We start from the raw sequence: 18357 nt of genomic DNA, 5'->3' as shown, positions 1-18357 counted from the left end.
ACACAAATGCTAGTTATAATACGGCGTGCAGGCAAGTTCTCATCCACAAAATTGCTAGTTCCTAAAGAGAAGTGAGGAGCTACTCCAGGATGTCATTAAACTGACTTAATTGGAGTCTTCATCCATAGTTTGTTTTGTTTGTTGCAAGGCTTTCTGAATGAAGGAACATTATGTTGTTAGAATAGGTTGAGAGTCCCTAATCTGAAAAGCTGAATTATAAAATGGTTTAAAAGCCACAGCTTTTTGAGTGCTAATATGTTACTACTAATGGTTAGTTCCACACCAGCAAAGTTACTTTGTGTTTGTATATATTTAAAGTATTAAAAATATTGTAGAAGGGCTGGGGATATGAGTCAGTGGATAATAGCACTTACTGTACAATTGGATAGACCTGAGTTTGAAGCTCCTGAACCCATAAAAGCTGGACACATACCATGGGTATCTGTAATCCCAGTGTTCCTGTAAGGAGATGGGAACAGAGACAGGAGGAGTCCTAAAAGCTCAGGCCAGATAGCCTGGTGTATGTAATGGAACAGTAGAGAGCCTGTCTCAAACTTAAGGTGGAAGGCAAGGACCATCAAAACCCAAGATTATTCTTTAACTTCTACATGTGCAATGTGGGTACATATGTGTATAAGATATATATGATACATAAGTGAATTTTGTTCTTAGACTTAGGAGCCATTTCTAAGTTATTTCATTAGGCATATGCAAATATTCACAAAGCTAAAAAGTGGTCTAAATCTGAAATGTTTTTAGTCCCAGGCATTTAGGATAAGGGATTGTGAACCTGTGCTAAAACTGAAATCTAAGGCCTTATAAAAGAAGTTGAGGGGAAGACCCTAACCCTTTTGGCCTCTTCTGCCATATGAGGGTACAGAAAAAGGCACCAGAGAATATGCCAGTCTAAGCTATTTTGTTATGGCAGCCTGAAGCGAGTGAAATAGTAGTCTTAGGGACAAGGAATTGTTGGCTAAGACCACAAATGGATGGGCATTAAAAGCTAAAGTAGACAAATGGATTACATCAAACTAAAAGTTTTTATACAGTACAGGAAACAGCAGTGAACAGAATCTATGGAATGGGAGAAAATTTTGTAAGCCATGTTTTTGATAAAGGGTTAATGTCTTAAATATATAATCTAGACAATTCAGTAAGAAACAAATAACCTGGTTTTTTAAATGGATAAAGGGCCTGGCGTGGTGGTGCACACCTTTAGTCCCAGCACTCGGGGGGCAGAGGCAGGTTGATCTTTGTGAGTTCAAAGTAGCCTGATCTACATAATGAGTTCCAGGCCAGCTGGGGCTACAGGGAAACCCTGTCCCAAAAAGACCAAAAAAAAACAAAAAAAGGGACAAAGGGCCAAATAAACATTTTCCTGAAAAATCCAACAGGTTTATGAAAAATTTCTCAATTTTCACTAAGGAAATGCAAACTACATTGAGATAGCCTCTCATACCTATTAGAAGAGTAATATAAAAAAGACAAAAGGTAAATGTTGGCAAGAATATGGAGATGTGGGAATCTTTGTACAATTTTACTGACAGATAAGCAAGGTAGCACACACCTTTATTCCTAGCACCCTGGATGCAGAAGCAGGTCGAGCTTGTTAGAGTTCAAGGCTAACCTGATCTACCTAGCCGGTTCCAGGACAGCCAGGGCTACATAATGAGACCCTGTCTCAAAAAACCAAAATAATAATAATAATAATGATAATACCAAGAAGTGAATTGATACTTGCCATGGTGGAAAGCAGTGAGGGGGCTACAAAGAACAAACAAAACAACTAAAATTAAATCTGTGTGATCCAGTGATCTCATTGTTAGGCTATAGATCCAGAAGAAATTGAATTAGTATCTTAAAAAATTATTTTATGTATGTGAATCTATTGCATGCATGTATGTGAGTGCACCTGTGTTGTGTAATGCCCTCGAAAGTCAGAAGAGGTTGTCCCCTTGAGCTGGAGTTACGAATGGTTGTTAGCCACCACATGGGTGCTAGGAACCAAACCCAGGTCCTCTGTAAGAGCGGCCAGTGCGCGGCCAGTGCTCTTAACCACTGACCCATCTCTCCACTTCTGGAATCAGTATTTTGAAGAGATGTCTTTACTTCCCTGATGAGTGAAGCTAGATTCACAGTTGCAAAGATATGAAGACAGCTGAAGTGTCCTTCAGTGGAAGAATAAAGAAATCATATTGTGTTTTTGTGCATGTATATGGATGTATATGTATATGTATGCATATATACAATGGAATGTTATTCATCTTTAAAAGAAAGGTCAGTTCTGACATTTGTCACATGTATGGACATCAAAGACTTCATCCTACTGGGGATGTAGTTCAGTTTGTCCAGCATTCATAAAATCCTGAGTTTAATCTCTAGCACTACACAAAACTAGGTTTGTTGAACACTATTATCACAGCACTTGTGAGGTGGTAGTGGGAGTATCAGGTTCAAGGGCCTCTTCAGCTAGTTAGGTTGCAGGTTGCTGGGGCTATATGAGCCCCTATCTCAACAACAAAAGCCCAGTTTTATGCCAAGTGGAATAAGCCAGATACAGACAAAATTTGCAGTGTGTACATACAGGTAAATCTGAAATAGTTTAACATGGACTGGAGAGAGAGATGGCTCAGCTGTAAAGAGCATTGGCTTATCTTGCAGAGTGCAGCATTTCTAAGGCACATTGCTATGATGCTTAAAAAAGAGACAGCCTGGGGCTGGAGAGATGACTCAGTGGTTAAGAGGACTGGCTGCTCTTGCAGAGGACCTGGGTTTGAATCCCAGCATGCACACTGTGACTAGTAACAACAAGGGTGCACCTACCAACATGTAGGTACTACACATAAAAATCATAAATACACAAAAAATAAATGATACACATAAAAATAATAAAAAATTAAAAAAAAAAAAAGAGGCAGTCTAACTTTGGCATTTATTTTAAGGCTAAGAATGGACCCCAACTGCTGAGTACCAGTTCCTACAGATGTCTCCTGGAACTGTGCTCCCAAACCTAGGCTTCACTCATTGCTTTATTGAAACAGTATCTCCAGCATGAAACGGGGGAAGTAGATCTCCAAGACCCACCTGTATCCAGAGAGCCTTGCCCTTCGATCCCTGGGCCTACAATATCACACACAATCAATTTCTCTTATTATTTGCAATGAGAAAAGCACACTGCTTTCAGTTCTTTGATATGTAGAGCATGCATATATACATTCAGACTCTATCTTGAATGGAGGGCAAGGAGAGGTCTTGTGGGATTAAGGTCATTTGCCCAGATCACAAGAGGAATACGTGGCTCAGTAAGCATGTTAACATTATATCCAGTAACATTTTGGTTGCAAGCTTAGGTAAAAGTCTTTAGTCCAGAATATATTCATGTTGTAAAAATCATTACTATAGCAGGGGACCCGGTTTGGTTCCCAGCACCCACAGGGCAGGTAACAGCTGTATAAATCCAGCTTCAAGGGATCTCATCTGGCCTCTGGGCATTGCACACACATAAGGCAGTGAAAATACTCATAGACATAAAATAAAAATAAATAAAATAATAAAACAACTTTGTTTTTGTGTGTTTGTATGTATGGTGAGTACATGTAAGTGCAGGGACATGCATGTGTGTGTGTGTGTGCCACAGCATGTGTTTGGAGATCAGAGGAAAAGTTTGGGATTGGTTCCCTCCTTCCACTGTGGGTTCCTAGGATTGTACTTGTGGCATTATTCAGGCTTCAGTGTCAAGTGCTTTTACCTGCTTGAGCCATCTTGTTGGCTCTGAAACAGTTGAACTTTAGAGAAATGAGAATAGAATGGTGGTTGCCAGGGGCTGAGGGATGGGGAAAATAGATGGGGAAAATAGAAAGTTCAGACTTTCTCTTGGCTGTTTTAGTGGTCTGGTATACAGCATGGTAATAGTAACTACTCATCATTATTGTGTACTAGAAATATGTAAAGGGAGTAGATCTAAGGGTTCTCACCATACAAAAGAAGCTATGTCAGATAATGGATATGTTAATTTGATTGTGGGAATCATCACATAAGATACAACAAAATACCATGTTGTGGCAGGAGTTGTAGTGTAATGGTAGAGTAGGTGCTTAAAAGGTTCAATCCCTACCACCACCCTCTAAAATGCCATGTTGAATATCCTAACTATATATGATTTTTTTTTGTCTTACCTCAATAAATCTGGGATTTGAAAATTTTTATCTCTTTAGGTGATCTTTGGGTGATTTCAAAAACACTAGACTTTGAACTAGATACTTTTATTGCATGTAGTGCTTTCTTTGGACCATCATCTATCAATGAAGTGGAGCTATTGCCTTTGAAAGGCTATTTTCCTTCTAATTGGCCCACTAATAGTAAGTATTACCATGTCCTTCAAAATTTCTGTTTAAGAAGAATAACAGACACAGGAGGCAGTGAGAGGAAGAATTCTGTGTGTAGGATTGTTTAATTAAAGCCAACAAAAAGCACCAACCTCCAGCTTCTAATATTGTACACAGTATGATCCTGAAAATATGCAAAAAAGTTTAAGATTTCTACAGTTCAAGTCCTGTGGGAGTAAACAGAATAATGAAACCTTGAACTAGCACTTATAGTTTGTCAAAATTGAAGTTCATATAATGTACATAACAAAATATGTACTATATAACATTCAATTTTTTAAAAAATTGAATTTCATATAATATATACCTGATTTTTAAAAATGTAAACATTGAACATGGGAACGTTTTAAGTTTTTTTTTTTTTTTTTTTTTTCTCTTTTTGAGACAGGGTCTTCCTGTAGCCCCAGCTGGCCTGGAACTCACTATATAGACCAGGCTGGCCTTGGACTCACAGAGATCCCTCTGCCTCCTGGGTGCTGGAATTAAAGGTGTGCACCACCATACCTAGCCCTCAGATAATTGTTTTAGATGAAGTTCTAATTATCTTGGTTTCCTTGAAACAGTGTATCTTTACATTGACAGGTCTTAGAGATTTGGAATTGAGGAGGAGAGTATGATTTTACTTTGAGAGTACCTAATCTACCTTGAGAAATCCTGACAGACTGCCCACCTTAGTTTTCTTTTAATGAAGAAACCCTAGCCAGCCTGGGCTGCATAACATTTGTATCCAAAAAATGAAAAAAGAAAAGAAAATCCCGTTTGCTGCTAATATCTAAAGGACATGAGAAGTCTCATAGCAGAGCAGACCTGTTAGTTGACTGCTTATCTAGTTCTGTGAATGTGGAAGCTTCTGTAGACTTCCCTATACATTTCAATCTTTATTATTATTATTAATTTATTTATTTTTGGTCTTTTTGAGACAGGGTCTCCCTGTAGCCCCAGCTGTCCTGGATTCACTATGGAGACCAGGCTGGCCTTGAACTCACAGAGACCTGCCTATCTCTGTCTCCCAAGTGCTCACCATGCCCGGCACTTTAAAAAAAAAATATTTTATTTATTATTATTTTTATTTTATGTGTACGAGTGTAATACCTGCCTGTATGTGAGTGCACCCGTGTTGTGCAATGCCGCAGAGGTCCAAGAGGGCTTCGGATTCCCCTGGAACTGGAGCTAAGGACGGTTCATAGCCGCCATGTGGGTGCTGGGAATTGAACCCGGGTCTTCTGCAAGAGCAGTCAATGCTCTTAACCGCTGAGCCATCTCTCCAGCCTCCAGTCTTTATTATTTCTAATGGTTGAATTTGGTCCATACCAAAGTAAAGACAGCATACAATGAAACTAGATTTCAAGTACTACATGTTTTTTTTTTTCTGTTTTTTTTTTTTGTTTGTTTGTTTTTTTTTTTTGTGGGGAGAGCTTATAGTTTAGTTTTTGACAAGAAACAATTCTATATATTAATGGGGTAACATGCTATGTTTGATATATGTATATATTATGTAAAGATCAGGGTGGACATATGTCTATTTCCCCAATTCTTTTTTTCTTCTTAAAAAAAAAATTGAAGCCAGGCTGTGGTGGCGCACACCTTTGATCCCAGTGCTTGGGAGGCAGAGTCAGGTGGATCTCTCTGAGTTTAAGGCCAGCCTGGTCTACATAGTGGGTTTCAAGCCAGCTGGGGCTACAAGGGAGACCCTGTATCAAAAAGACCAAAAAAAAAAAAAAAATTGAGAATTTTATACATGCATATAAGGTATTTCGATCAAAAGTTTTTAACTGTTGATGTTCTCTTTCTTTTTGGTTGGGACAAGGCTGGCCTTGCACTCATAGAAATCTTCCTGCCTCAGCATCTGGAGTGCTAGGATTATAGGCATCTACCTCTATGCTCTGCTTGATCTTTTCTTTTTTTAATATTTTGTTTATTTTATGTGTATGAGTGTATTGCCTGCATGGATGTAAGTGCCATGCACTGCCTACAGAGATCAGAAGAGGGTTTCAGATTCCCCTAGAACTGGAATTACAGACAGTTGTTAGCCGCCCATGTGGGTGCTGGGAATCGAACTTAGGTCTTCTGGCAGAGCAATTAGTGCTCTTAACTTCTGAGCCTTCTCTCCAGCCCCCATGCTGTTTTTTTTTGTTTTTTGTTTTTTTTGCCTTTATTTATTTTTAAATTCTATTTATTTATTTTTGGGACAGAGTGTTACTTGTTGACCTGGCTGGCCTCACTCAGAAACCCACCTGCCTCTGCTTCCTGAGTGCTGGGACTATAGGCATGCACCACCACGCCTGGCTTGTTTTCCATATATTTTAATAAAAGACTAGGAAAGAAATGCTTGTTTAAATGTTTAAAAATTACATAAATTCCACTGTACATCAAAAGTAGTATGTTGGTTCAAGAGAATTGCTGTTGTCAAGCAGGGAGATGACCCTAACCCTGTTCTTATTTACTGTTGTGTGGAGTTCCAAGTAAGATTTCAGTTATGCAATATATGAGTGGAATGATCATATACTAGTAAATGAGCATACAGCATAGTAACATAATAGAAGTTTGAAGACCTCTGCATGTTCTTAAACTTCATTTTTCTGTCATGTGATTAATTCATTAGCTAAACTCTGAATTAGAAGGACATTTAATCAGTTTATTAGTGTTGGCTTTATTTACATCAGATACTCAGTTTTTGCATCTTCTTTGTAGCAACGGTTCATGCATTATTGGTTGGTAATGCCAGCACAGAACTGACTACTTTGAAAAACATTCAGGACTACTTTAATCCAGCTACTCTTCCATTAATGCCATACCTGTTAACAATGTAAGTCATTTTTGATCTTTAGGTCACTGCTGTTAAATAATGCTTACCGAAAATGAGTATGAAAGTACAATAAAAGAACATTAAATATATTTTGTCAACAAAATTTTGATTATCTTTTAGACTAAGATATTATTGTGTATTAGTGGTTAAACATAAAAAGAGTTGATGATGTGGCTTAGTGGTAGAGTGAGTTCTAGGATGTGTGAGGCCCTATGTTTGATCCTCAGCACCAAAAAAAAAAAAAATTTTTTTTTAAAGGAGACAGAAAGAGAAATATATATAAGTTCCTTTCCTTTTTTAAAACAAAATTTTGTTGTAAAGCCAGGTGTGGTGGTGCACACTTTTAATCCCAGCACTGGAGAGGCGGATCTCTGTGAGTTCAAGGCCAACCTGGTCTAAGTAGTGAGTTCCAGGCTGGCTGGGGCTACAGGGAGACCCTGTCTCAAAAAGACAAAAAAAGAAAAACCTGAAAAATTTTTCTCTTAATCATGGAGTAACTTTTTAAAGGATCATTTCATTATTATATTACTTTATTCATCTGTATTGTTATGCTACCTATTACTTAACATCTAAAAGAATGATTTTCCAGTATAGATATTAATACTAAGTTTATTCTTGGCATTACCTGTGTCTTTTAATTTCTCAAACACCAAGGTCTTTTTTTAAAAATGAGGAGGACCAGGTGTGGTGGCGCACACCTTTAATCCCAGCGCTTGGGAGGCAGAGGCAGGCAGATCTCTGTGAGTTCAAGGCCAGCCTGGTCTACATAGTGAGTTCCAGGCTAGCTGGGGCTACAAAGAGACCCTGTCTCAAAAAGACCAGGAAAAAAAAAAAAATGAGACGTAGGCTAGGACTGTAGTTTACTGGTAGAGTTCTTGCATAGCATACGTGAAGCCCTAGGTTTCATCCCTGGTATCACATAAACCAGCCGTGGTAGTGTGTGCTTGTAATCTTAACAGTCCAGAAGTGGGGGCAGGGGAATCATGAGTTCAGGTTCATCTTTGGCTACATTGAGAGTTCCAGGTCAGCCTTGGTTACATGAGTCTCTGTCTCAATGAACCAAATCAAATACACGGGAAGTAAATTTATATTAAATACATTAAAATGGTGAGTCTAGTCTGTTTGCCAGTTGTGGTGCTGGGGACTGAACCCAGGTTTTGTACATGATAAGTGTTCCACCACTAAACTATGTTCCTAGCACCCACCTTCCAATTTGAATTGTTATTATCATCTATTTTTTTAGCATTATCCTTTTCTTACCACAGTGGTTGAGAACAATAAAGTAACTTCATTGTTATTTTTACTAATTAACAATGAAGTAGAAATAAAAGCCATTATTTTATTGCAGTTTTGCCTAAAATAGAAGCTATTCAAATGACCTAAAACCATTTACCATTTATTAGTATGCTGAGTTTTAAAAATTTTTTTAAATATTTATTTTCATTTTATGTACATGAGTATATTGCTTTCATGTCTGTAAGTGCACCCATGTTGTTCATTGATGTGGAGGTTAGAAGAGGATGTTGGATCCTCTGGAACTGGAATTACAGTTGTCAGCCACCATGTGGGTGCTGGGAATTGAACTTGGGTCCTCTGCAAGAGCAGCCAGTGCTCTTAACTGGTGAGCCCTCTCCCCAGCCACTCCCCTTGCTTTTTTTTTTTTTTTAGTTTTAGTTTTTTGAGACAGGGTCTCCCTGTAGCTGGCCTGGAAGTCCCTATGTAGATCAGGCTGACTTTGATCTGCCTGCTTTGGCTTTCTGAGTGCTGGGATGAAAGCTGTGTGCTACTATGCATGTCTTTTTAATGTTTCGGGTTTTTGTTTTTTTTTTAATTTATTTTTGTTTTATGTGTTTGAGTGTTTTGCCTACATGTGTATAAGTGCACCTGTGCACTTGTTTTGCTTTGAGACGTTGCCTTACTGTGTACCCTGCCTCTTGAGTACTGAGATTAAAGGCATGCACCACCGTGCCTTTCCCTAGTATTTTATTTTTGTGGGAACATTTTCATATTTATATCTATTTCATGTAATTATTTATTTTTGTTGTCAACAGTACATAAGTGAATATGTAGACTACCTAAACTCATGCCAAAGGATACATTCTCCTCCAATTTGTCACTTTCAGTAATATTTTCTGATGATTATAAAGTGAAAGCTGTTATGAATAATTCTAATTACCTCTTTCAAAAATCTTTCTTTGATTTACTGCCTTTTCTCTAGGTCTTTGTCACCTACAGTTAGCAATAAGAATGTCAGTAAGAAAAAATTTATCACACCAGCCTTTGCAAACATCAAAACAAAATTTGAACTCCTCAACTTAAAAGCAACACTGAAGTTAGCTAGTGAGTTGGTAGAGACGCACAAGTTAAACAAGGATCAATCTGCAGCGCTAATTCAGATAGCTCAGATGATGGCACACAGTAAACGTGGTGAAGAAGCTACGGAGAATCACGTCCACTCCCTGCCTATCACTGTCATCCATGGTAAGAAGCAGGTTTTCCTAGTGGGCGGGGATGTAGCTGCTGAAGTTAGAATGTTGCCTTCATATCCTGGCTCTCACACACTGTTCCAGTTATTCTGTTTTACTTTTACCTTTCTCAGTATTTTGGCCCATGTGTTTTTTTTCCCCAAGATACACAATCTGACAAGTCAGTCCTATTGCTTAAAATTCTTCAGTGGCTGCTTGCCAGGCTTCAGGAGAACATTCAGAATTTTAACTGCAGCAAATTAATAATTGTCTCTCCATTGCTGTGATAAAACACTACCAACTTGGGGAGGAAAGGGTTTATTTAGCTTACATCTCCGAGATCACAGTTCATCCAGGAGCCCAGGGTAGGAACTCAGGGCAGGAACCTGGAGGCAGGAGCTGGAGCACAGCCCATGGAGGAACGCTGCTTACTGGCTTGCTCCCCTGGCCCCTGCTCAGCCTACTTTCTTATGCTACACAGGCCCACCTGCCCAGGGGTGGCACCACCCACAGTGGGCTAGGCCCTCCCACATCACTCAACAATCAAGAAGATGCCACTCAACAATCAAGAAGATGCCCCTCAGACATGGCCACAGGCCAGTCCAATAGAGGCAATCCCCCAATTGAGGCTCCCTCAACCCAGGTGTGTCAAGTTGACACTAAAGCTCTCCAGCACAATCCCTTTGCCTTCCCCTTAGCCTCCTTTCTTGCCTATTTGCCCTATTATGTGGAAATTTCTAAGAAATTGTTTGCACAGCTATATACCTGGAGAGGACTGTTTCCCTTTGACAGTCTGGATAGCTCATTCTGGAAGACTTAGTTATGCAACTTTTTACTTTTGGGAAACATTCCATATCTACCAAAGCAAAAATCAATGTTCTTCCTTTTCTGGTCCCATAGCACTGTTATCATCTTGTTTTATCATTATCTCGTTACCCATTCATCCTATTGATATAGTCTTACTAAAGATGAAATATTTTTATTTGCCTGTTTATCTGCATGCATAGTGCATATGGGCACTGTGCTGGATAGCTTTAGTGTCAACTTGACACACCTGGGTTGAGGGAGCCTCAATTGGGAAATTGCCTCTATTGGACTGGCCTGTGGCCATGTCTGAAGGGCATCTTCTTGATGAGTGATGTGGGAGCCCAGCCCACTGTGGGTGGTGCCACCCCTGGGCAGGTGGGCCTGTGTTGCATAAGAAAGCAGGCTGAGCAGGGGCCAAGAGAGCAAGCCTGTAAGCAGCATTCTTCCATGGGCTGTGCTCCAGCTCCTGCCTCCAAGTTCCTGCCCTGAGTTCCTACCTTGGGCTCCCTGATGAACTGCGTGCGACCTGGGAGATGTAAGACAAATAAACCCTTTCCTCCCCAAGCTGGTACTGGTCAGAGTGTTTTGTCACAGCAATGAAGAACAAACTAAGACAGGCACTCAATTTTTTTAATATAGTAATTCAATGAAAAAAAATGGGTAAAATATTTCTTATACATTTATAAAAGGTTTTATGCTACTGTCTTAAATTTTTTTCCCCTCCCTTTGAAATAATTAGGTGTTTTTGGAGCAGGCAAAAGCTATTTGTTGGCTGTGGTGATTTTATTCTTTGTACAGCTATTTGAAAAGATTGACGTTCTCACATTTGGAAATGCTAGACCATGGAAACTTCTGATTTCTTCTTCTACTAATGTAGCTGTTGACAGAGTGCTTCTTGGGTAGGTATGACATTTAATAATATACTTGAACGTGGTGGAGTACGTCTGTATTCCCAGCACTTGGGAGGCTGAAGTATGAGCATTGAGAGTTCAAGGATAGCCTGGGCTCGGTACTGGCACGCCATCTCAACAAAACAAAAAAAAATACACATTAATATAAATACTACATGAACCTATGTCTTACACTCTGTTTTTTAAATGAGGAGAATCTATTTTGTCTTGTTTTCTTTAAAGGCTTCTCAGTCTTGGATTTGAAAAATTTGTCAGAGTTGGGAGTATTAGAAAGATTGCTAAGCCAATTTTACCTTACAGGTAAGACTGCTATATTCTAAAAGTCACAGAATATTCAAAGATATATGAAAAATTTTAAATAGTTTTTGCCTTTGTCCTTTGAGAAAGAGATAGCCTTAGTTTAATTTTTGTTAAATTAAGAAACCTAATTCAAAATTCTAACTTAGGCAATCTAGTCCATTTTACTCTTGATATATAAGAAACATTAATAAGGAATACTCTTTTTTTTAGCTTGCATGCTGGCTCTGAAAATGAAAATGAACACTTAAAAGAACTCCATGCATTAATGAAGGAAAACCTGTCTCCTATGGAAAGGGTCTTTGTGAGAAGAAGTATTGAACAGCATAAACTGGGAACCAACAGAACCCTGCTAAAGCAGGTGAGGTGAAATTATATCAGTTTGTTCCTTGAGAAGTTGTTTGGAGGTTCTGGCAGGGGAGCACAGCTAGTTGAGTACCCTTAACAGAAGACTGATCCTCTTCTATCTTCCACTGAGCTCCCAGCATTGGGAAGGATGCACATAGAGCAGTGAGGGAGGACGGAACACCTGTGCAGCCAGCCAGACCGCCCTCACATCCATCAGTTTGTTTCTTAATTTATATATTCTGTTTAGATACTCTTTAATTGTGATGATGGAAGAGTATTTGCCTTAATGAAACTAGCTGTTATTAGATTCAATGAGGTATGAACTTAATATATCTTTGGATAGTCTAACCATTACATATTTTGTTTGCTTCAAATCATTCTTCAAATTTGTGATGAATAGATCCTACACACTATGCCTACATCACTCTTTTCCCCCCTCTCCCTGTATGCATACTTTTTTAGAGACTTGAAGAGGAAACTGAAGATTGTTTTTAATAAATTCTTGGCAAACCTAGTGAAATTAGTTGTATTATAGGAGAAACAGAGAAGGAAAAGTTGTTATTCTGGGCAAAATATCAAAATGAAATTTGTCTTTGATGCTCTTGGAAAAAGCTGAGTCTTTCAGGTCAAGAAGCACCATTCCCTTGAAGGACACCAGCAAATAAAGAAATAATCAATAGCTTCCTCTTAGGAAAGTGGAGCTTGGGGAACAGAAAGGTAGGTAGAGGGAAACAAGACAGGTTGCTATCTTCTTGGACTACATGGACATTGGTCATTTTCTGCAAGAGATTTTGGAAAGCCAACCTGTCTAGGACCTTGTACTGGTCAGCTATTGCTGAAATAATGCTATTGAGCAATATAATCTCAGTACTTTAGGACAATTTACGACTGCATATCAACTATGCTGAGCTTTAGACTGTGAACCAAGTCTCTGATTCTCAGAAGAGTTGCCTATGTCATAGTCATCTCTTGATCTGCAAAAAAACCTTGACACTTGTAGCAGCAAAAGAAGGCTGATATTTATTATGTCACACAATAAATGCATTTAAAGTTTCCGTTCATACCATGTCTCCTAATAGTCTGTTTGCTCTAACAGGTCAAGCCCAGCATTACTGAGGTAGAGAAATATTCTTCACCTGCCTCTGATGGGAAGCACTGTAAAGTCATATTACAAATGGGGTGGATATGACATAAAACTCTCATAGGGAAGGAGAAATTGGCAGTAACCAATATATGATAGGTTTTAGTTCTACAAGTCTCTGAGGACTTGAAACTAACTTTCTATGATCAGAGTTACAGAATTTATTCTATACTGCTTCTCTCCAACCAGATGCTGAATTGGTTTGTTGTTAGTGAATGTAAGTGGCCACTTAGGTTAATTACTAACCTGGCATAATAATGATATATAAGAATGACTACTATTTTTTCTGAATAATTTCCTAAGTGAAAGCCCAGTTACAATAATTTATTGCTTCATACATAGTATTATCTCTTCACAATGAAACTATTTTAAAGAAAAAATTTTTTAAACTTTTTGGGAATAAATGCCCAGTCCAATCAAGCAATCAGATCTGACACTCACTCCTCAGTGCCCTGATTTTGCAATAAAACTTTTTAAATTGCTTCGTAGGTAATTACTATTTCCTAGGTCAATAATAAAATGTCTTCTTTTAGACTCTATAATAATGAATCAAAAGATAAAAATACAAATCTTTAAGGAAAAACTGGATTCTTTAAAAATAAAGCTTCTTAGGACTGGAAAGTTGACTCAGTGATTAAAAATACTGGCTAGTCTTACAGAGGACATGGGTTTGATTCCCAGCACTCACATGGCAGCTAACAACCATCTGTAACTCCAGTTCCAGGGGAGCCCATCACTATCTTCTGACCTCCGAGAGCATTGCACAACATGGATGTACTTACATACATGCAGGTGATACACTCATACACATAAAATAGGAATAATAAATAAAATATTTAAGAAATTAAAACAAAGCTGCTTGATGTATAAACTTAAGATTTTCATTTTAAGGTTGCTTTTGTCAGTAAGCATAACTTTTATCAGTTAACAGAAATTACGTAACAAATGATATTTCTGGGTTTTATCAAAAGCAGTATGTAAGTTTCAAGGGCTGAATATTCCTAAAGAACTGAATGCTTAAACATTGGGATTTCTAAGATAAAATGACTTTCAGATTAAAGAAAATGTAATTATATGTATGTGTATGTGACTGTGTGTGTATGCTGTCCCTGGAGAGGATTTGTGTGTGTGTGTGTGTGTGTGTGTGTGTGTGTGTTTATGTGTGTTTGTGCCACGGCACATATGTGGAGGTCAAAGGACAACTTGTGGGAGTTAGTTCTCTCCTCCATGTTGGTCTTGGGGATTGAACTCAGGTTTACAGGCTTAGCAGCAAATGCCTTTGCCTGTTGAGCCATCTCACTGGCCTTTGGTTTTAGTTTTGGTTTTGGTGTGTGTGTGTGTGTGTGTGTGTGTTGCTTGAGATAGCTCTCCCTATAGCCCCAGCTTGCCTGGAACTTGCTGTGCAGACCAAGCTGGCCTTAATCTCACAGAGGTCTGCCTGCCCTACACCTGGCATACTGGGATTAAAGGCATGCCACCACGTCCAGCTCTTGTTTTTCTTTTTAGTTAAAAAAAAAAAAAATGAAAGCCTGATATAGAACTATTATGCGTAATGAAAATTATCATTATTAAGAAAATAACGTGTGTATAGTTTTTCTTAGGATCTATGTAGGCAACAATTAATTTGAAAACCCTATTTTGCCTGGCATGGTGGCTCACACCTTTCATCCCAGCACTGGGGAGGCAGAGGCAGGTCTCTGAGTTGAAGGTCAGCTTGGTTTACATAGTGAGACTGAGACTTTGTCTCAAAAATCAAAAAAACAAAAAACAAAACAAAAAAAAGAAATCCCTATTTTTTTTTTCAGTTATATTCATTGAGAAAAAGAGATTTATCTTTTTTGGTTTATATGTTTATATGAATTGTGCTTGCTATCAAGAGGTATATTATACTATAGATATTATGAAGGAATAGTGATATGGGATATGTATATATATGCATATCATTAAAAATTATCTTTTTTACATTTTATGTGTATGAGTGTATTGCCTGCATGTATGTAAGTGCACCCGTGTCATGCAATGCCCACAGAGGTCGGAAGAGGGTGTCAGATTCCCCTGGAACTGGAGTTACTGACAGTCATTAGCCACCATGTGGGTATAGAACCCGGGTCCTCTAGAAGAGCAGCCAGTGTTCTTAACTACTGAGCCATCTCTCCAGCCCCCTATATATACATATCATTTATGTAGGTTTACATAAATTTTTTGTTTAAATGTGTATATGTAGCTCATAGGTTAGTAGGCCAATACTCATTGAATTTTTTTAAGCAATGGAATTTTCTATTGTATATATTCAGTTATAGAGAGTAAATATTAGTCTTTCAAACTTTTTTCCTTGAGAGTAAAAGTATCTTGCTATAATTTTTAAGGTATGTAAGATTCTGATACACTAAAGGCTATGAGTACATTTGAAATTTACTATTGTTTAAAATTACCTATCTTTTTACTTGGTTTTGCATTTATTTTGATTGAGTCAGGGTCTCATGTAGCCCAGGCTGCTTTTGAGTTCATGATCCCTTGCCTCAGTCTTCTGAGTACAGGAATTACAGGCATGCACTGCCATGTACAACTACTTAAGAAAATCACAGTGCTATTGCGTTTAGAACTGACATAAAAAATAATATCTTAACACATTTTGTGTTCTTCATGAAAGACTTTGGTCAGTGTTAATATAATGTTCATTATAATAATTCAAGCTCATCTGGAAGATAAAAGATAGAAGATATAGCTCATCCCTGATATTTTCTAAGTCATTGATGCTATAATACTTCCCTTCTATTACAGTATCAAAATGTACCTTTTTAAAAAATGTACTTTTTGGCCAGGCGTGGTGGGACATGCCTTTAATCCCAGTACTGGGGAGGCAGAGGCAGGCGGATCTCTGTGAGTTAAAGGTCAGCCTGATATATATGGTGAGTTCCAAGCCAGCTCAGGCTACAGGGAGAACCTGTCTCAAAAAGACTCCCCCGTACCCCCCCCAAAATTACCTTTTATTCTTGGTGACTATAGTTAAACTAGCTTATATTTTGTGATTTCCATTTTATATGTGGAAATCATGAAAATGTAGAAGTAAAATGACTAGTAATTTCTGATTGGCAGGAAGTTAGGTCTAGTTTGACTTCTGACTTTAGCCTTCACATTCTTAGTAAAAGAATTCTTAATTTTTTTTAATAGCTGTTAATTTATGATATTTTTGTATTGGTGGGCATGGTAGCTCACAGCTATAATCCAAACGCTCAGGAGGGAGGTAGAGGCAGGAGGATTAAGGAGGTTGAAGCCAAGCATGGGCTTTGCAGTATGTTCCAAGCTAGACTGGACTACAGAGTGAGACCTTGACTCAAAAATATTTGTTTTTAACTAAAGGTTCAAGTTGTTGGTGTGACCTGTGCAGCCTGCCCATTCCCGTGCATGAATGGGCTTAAATTCCCTGTGGTTGTACTGGACGAGTGCAGTCAGATGACGGAGCCGGCCGCACTGCTTCCCATTGCAAGGTGACAAAGCTTTTCCCATGAGCACTCACAAGTCACAGTTAAGACATTTCCGCCTTTCCACCTACACTTGTCGCACTCCCTACACTGGTCAGATTTCTTAGCAATTCGATTACTAACATTTTTTTTTACTTTGTATTTTTTGAATTATTTATTTAATAACCACATACTTAGAAGAGGCATTTTATTGCAACAGCATTGGCATATTCAATAACAATGTCCAGAGCTAAGATGGATCTCTTTCAAAACTGGCTGTAAATTTTTAGGTTTACAGTTGAATTATTACAGTTATACAATATTGAACTCAGTATAAGCCCTGTAAGACATAAAAGTGAGTTTTTACCCTTTAAAAAAGATCTCCATTTCATTTTAGAATATATTGTTCCTTGCAGAAAGACTCATTGTTTTTGCTACTAACACTGAGATGTTGGCGCATGCATCTCTAATCTGTATGTATCTGATTATTACTAGTCATAATTGGTTGCACTTGGATCCTTGGCACCTGTGTATGTCTATAATGTCATCGGGTAGATTTCAATGGTAATGTTTATCACCTCTACTAATTAACATGACATAAATTTCCATGCTTATTCCTCAAATATAATACGTTTTTTAAAATTTGTTTTTTTTGTGTGTGTGTATGTGTGTATGTATATATCACACAGAACATCCCAAACCATCTTATTCAACTATACACCCACTTCCCAGATGGCACCCTCCCATAGCCTCCCTCCCCTCACTAGAGCCCTTATATTCTGATATCCCTGCTACTGTCTGCTGTGTTGTCGGTACCCCCAGCCATTCCCCACTACTTGCCCTTCTAGTGAATCTAGTCAGCCTTTCTCGAGGTCTTTGTTTTAGGAAGGTCAGCTGTTCCTCATCTAGCAGCAATCAGTTGTCAATATTCCTTTAGATAAGATTGGGGTTTGCTGTTCATTTTCCCAGTTCTATGCTGGGTTACTATCTAGGAGTCCCTTTGGCCACCCTGGCCAAAAACTCAAAAGAAGGTATCTCCTATCTGGCATTGTTGCTTGTTATGTAGCCTTTAGCTATACATATGGACTCTTAAGAAATTATGTTGGCCCCTTTAATCTTTGGTTATACTTTCCTTTTGCGTGTTTAAGGACGTATAGTTGGCCAGATAAACCAATTCATTTTTACTCTTTAGGTTGTTTGAGGATCTGTTCCTCAGGGGTCACATGGGCTTGGGAGGAGACCCTGGCTCCTTTCTTTTACCAGTTCCGCCTATGTGAAGATAAGTCAAAGGTCCTGCTCGACCATGGCTGGCTTTGCTTGGAAGCATGGAGGAAATGCTTCCTCTATGTTGACCCTCCTCTATGTAAACTGGACACTGGTTCAAGTCCATTCGGTGGGGTCTCCTCGGCCTTCTAGATCAAGAGGAAAGGTGACCCACCACCATTATAGGACATTTTGAAAGATACTCATAGTCCCCTGTTACTAGTTGACCTAGGAGGACGAGGAGCAAAAAGTGTCCTTTATGTCCCTCTGACCAAATTATTATAGGCTTCAAAGTATGTCTGTCAAACACCCAAGAAGGTTAGTTCCACCAGTCTGGTATTTTTAATTACTGTGTGTCATGTAGATAAATCTTGGGCAAAGACCAGCTGTTCTCAGATAAATCTTACCTAGACATATATTTCTTGATCTGCTATGTATAATTTGTCAGTAGGTTGTAGGAGTAATATGGTTCC

General features: G+C 38.5%; 1 protein-coding gene across 10 annotated transcripts in view; it reads left to right on the top strand.

Annotated features, from left to right (window-relative positions):
- The window catches only part of Zgrf1 (zinc finger GRF-type containing 1), a 108454-nt gene that overhangs the window by 65467 nt on the left and 24630 nt on the right, over positions 1-18357 (top strand). For 9 of the 10 annotated variants that reach the window (XM_029563856.1, XM_029563863.1, XM_029563861.1 and 6 more), the window contains 7 exons: positions 4215-4358; positions 7077-7191; positions 9410-9672; positions 11203-11362; positions 11597-11674; positions 11885-12032; positions 16521-16648. In XM_029563856.1, coding sequence (XP_029419716.1) covers positions 4215-4358; positions 7077-7191; positions 9410-9672; positions 11203-11362; positions 11597-11674; positions 11885-12032; positions 16521-16648 — 1036 coding nt within the window. The remainder of the gene's footprint in view (positions 1-4214; positions 4359-7076; positions 7192-9409; positions 9673-11202; positions 11363-11596; positions 11675-11884; positions 12033-16520; positions 16649-18357) is intronic. The other variant, XM_029563857.1, reaches the window with a different exon arrangement.

The sequence above is a fragment of the Nannospalax galili genome, unplaced genomic scaffold (assembly GCF_000622305.1).
Source record: "Nannospalax galili isolate Female #2095 unplaced genomic scaffold, S.galili_v1.0 scaffold216, whole genome shotgun sequence".
Classification (NCBI taxonomy): Eukaryota; Metazoa; Chordata; class Mammalia; order Rodentia; family Spalacidae; genus Nannospalax; species Nannospalax galili.
Note: the sequence above shows the minus strand (reverse complement) of the source record. Positions and strands in the feature narration are given on the sequence as shown.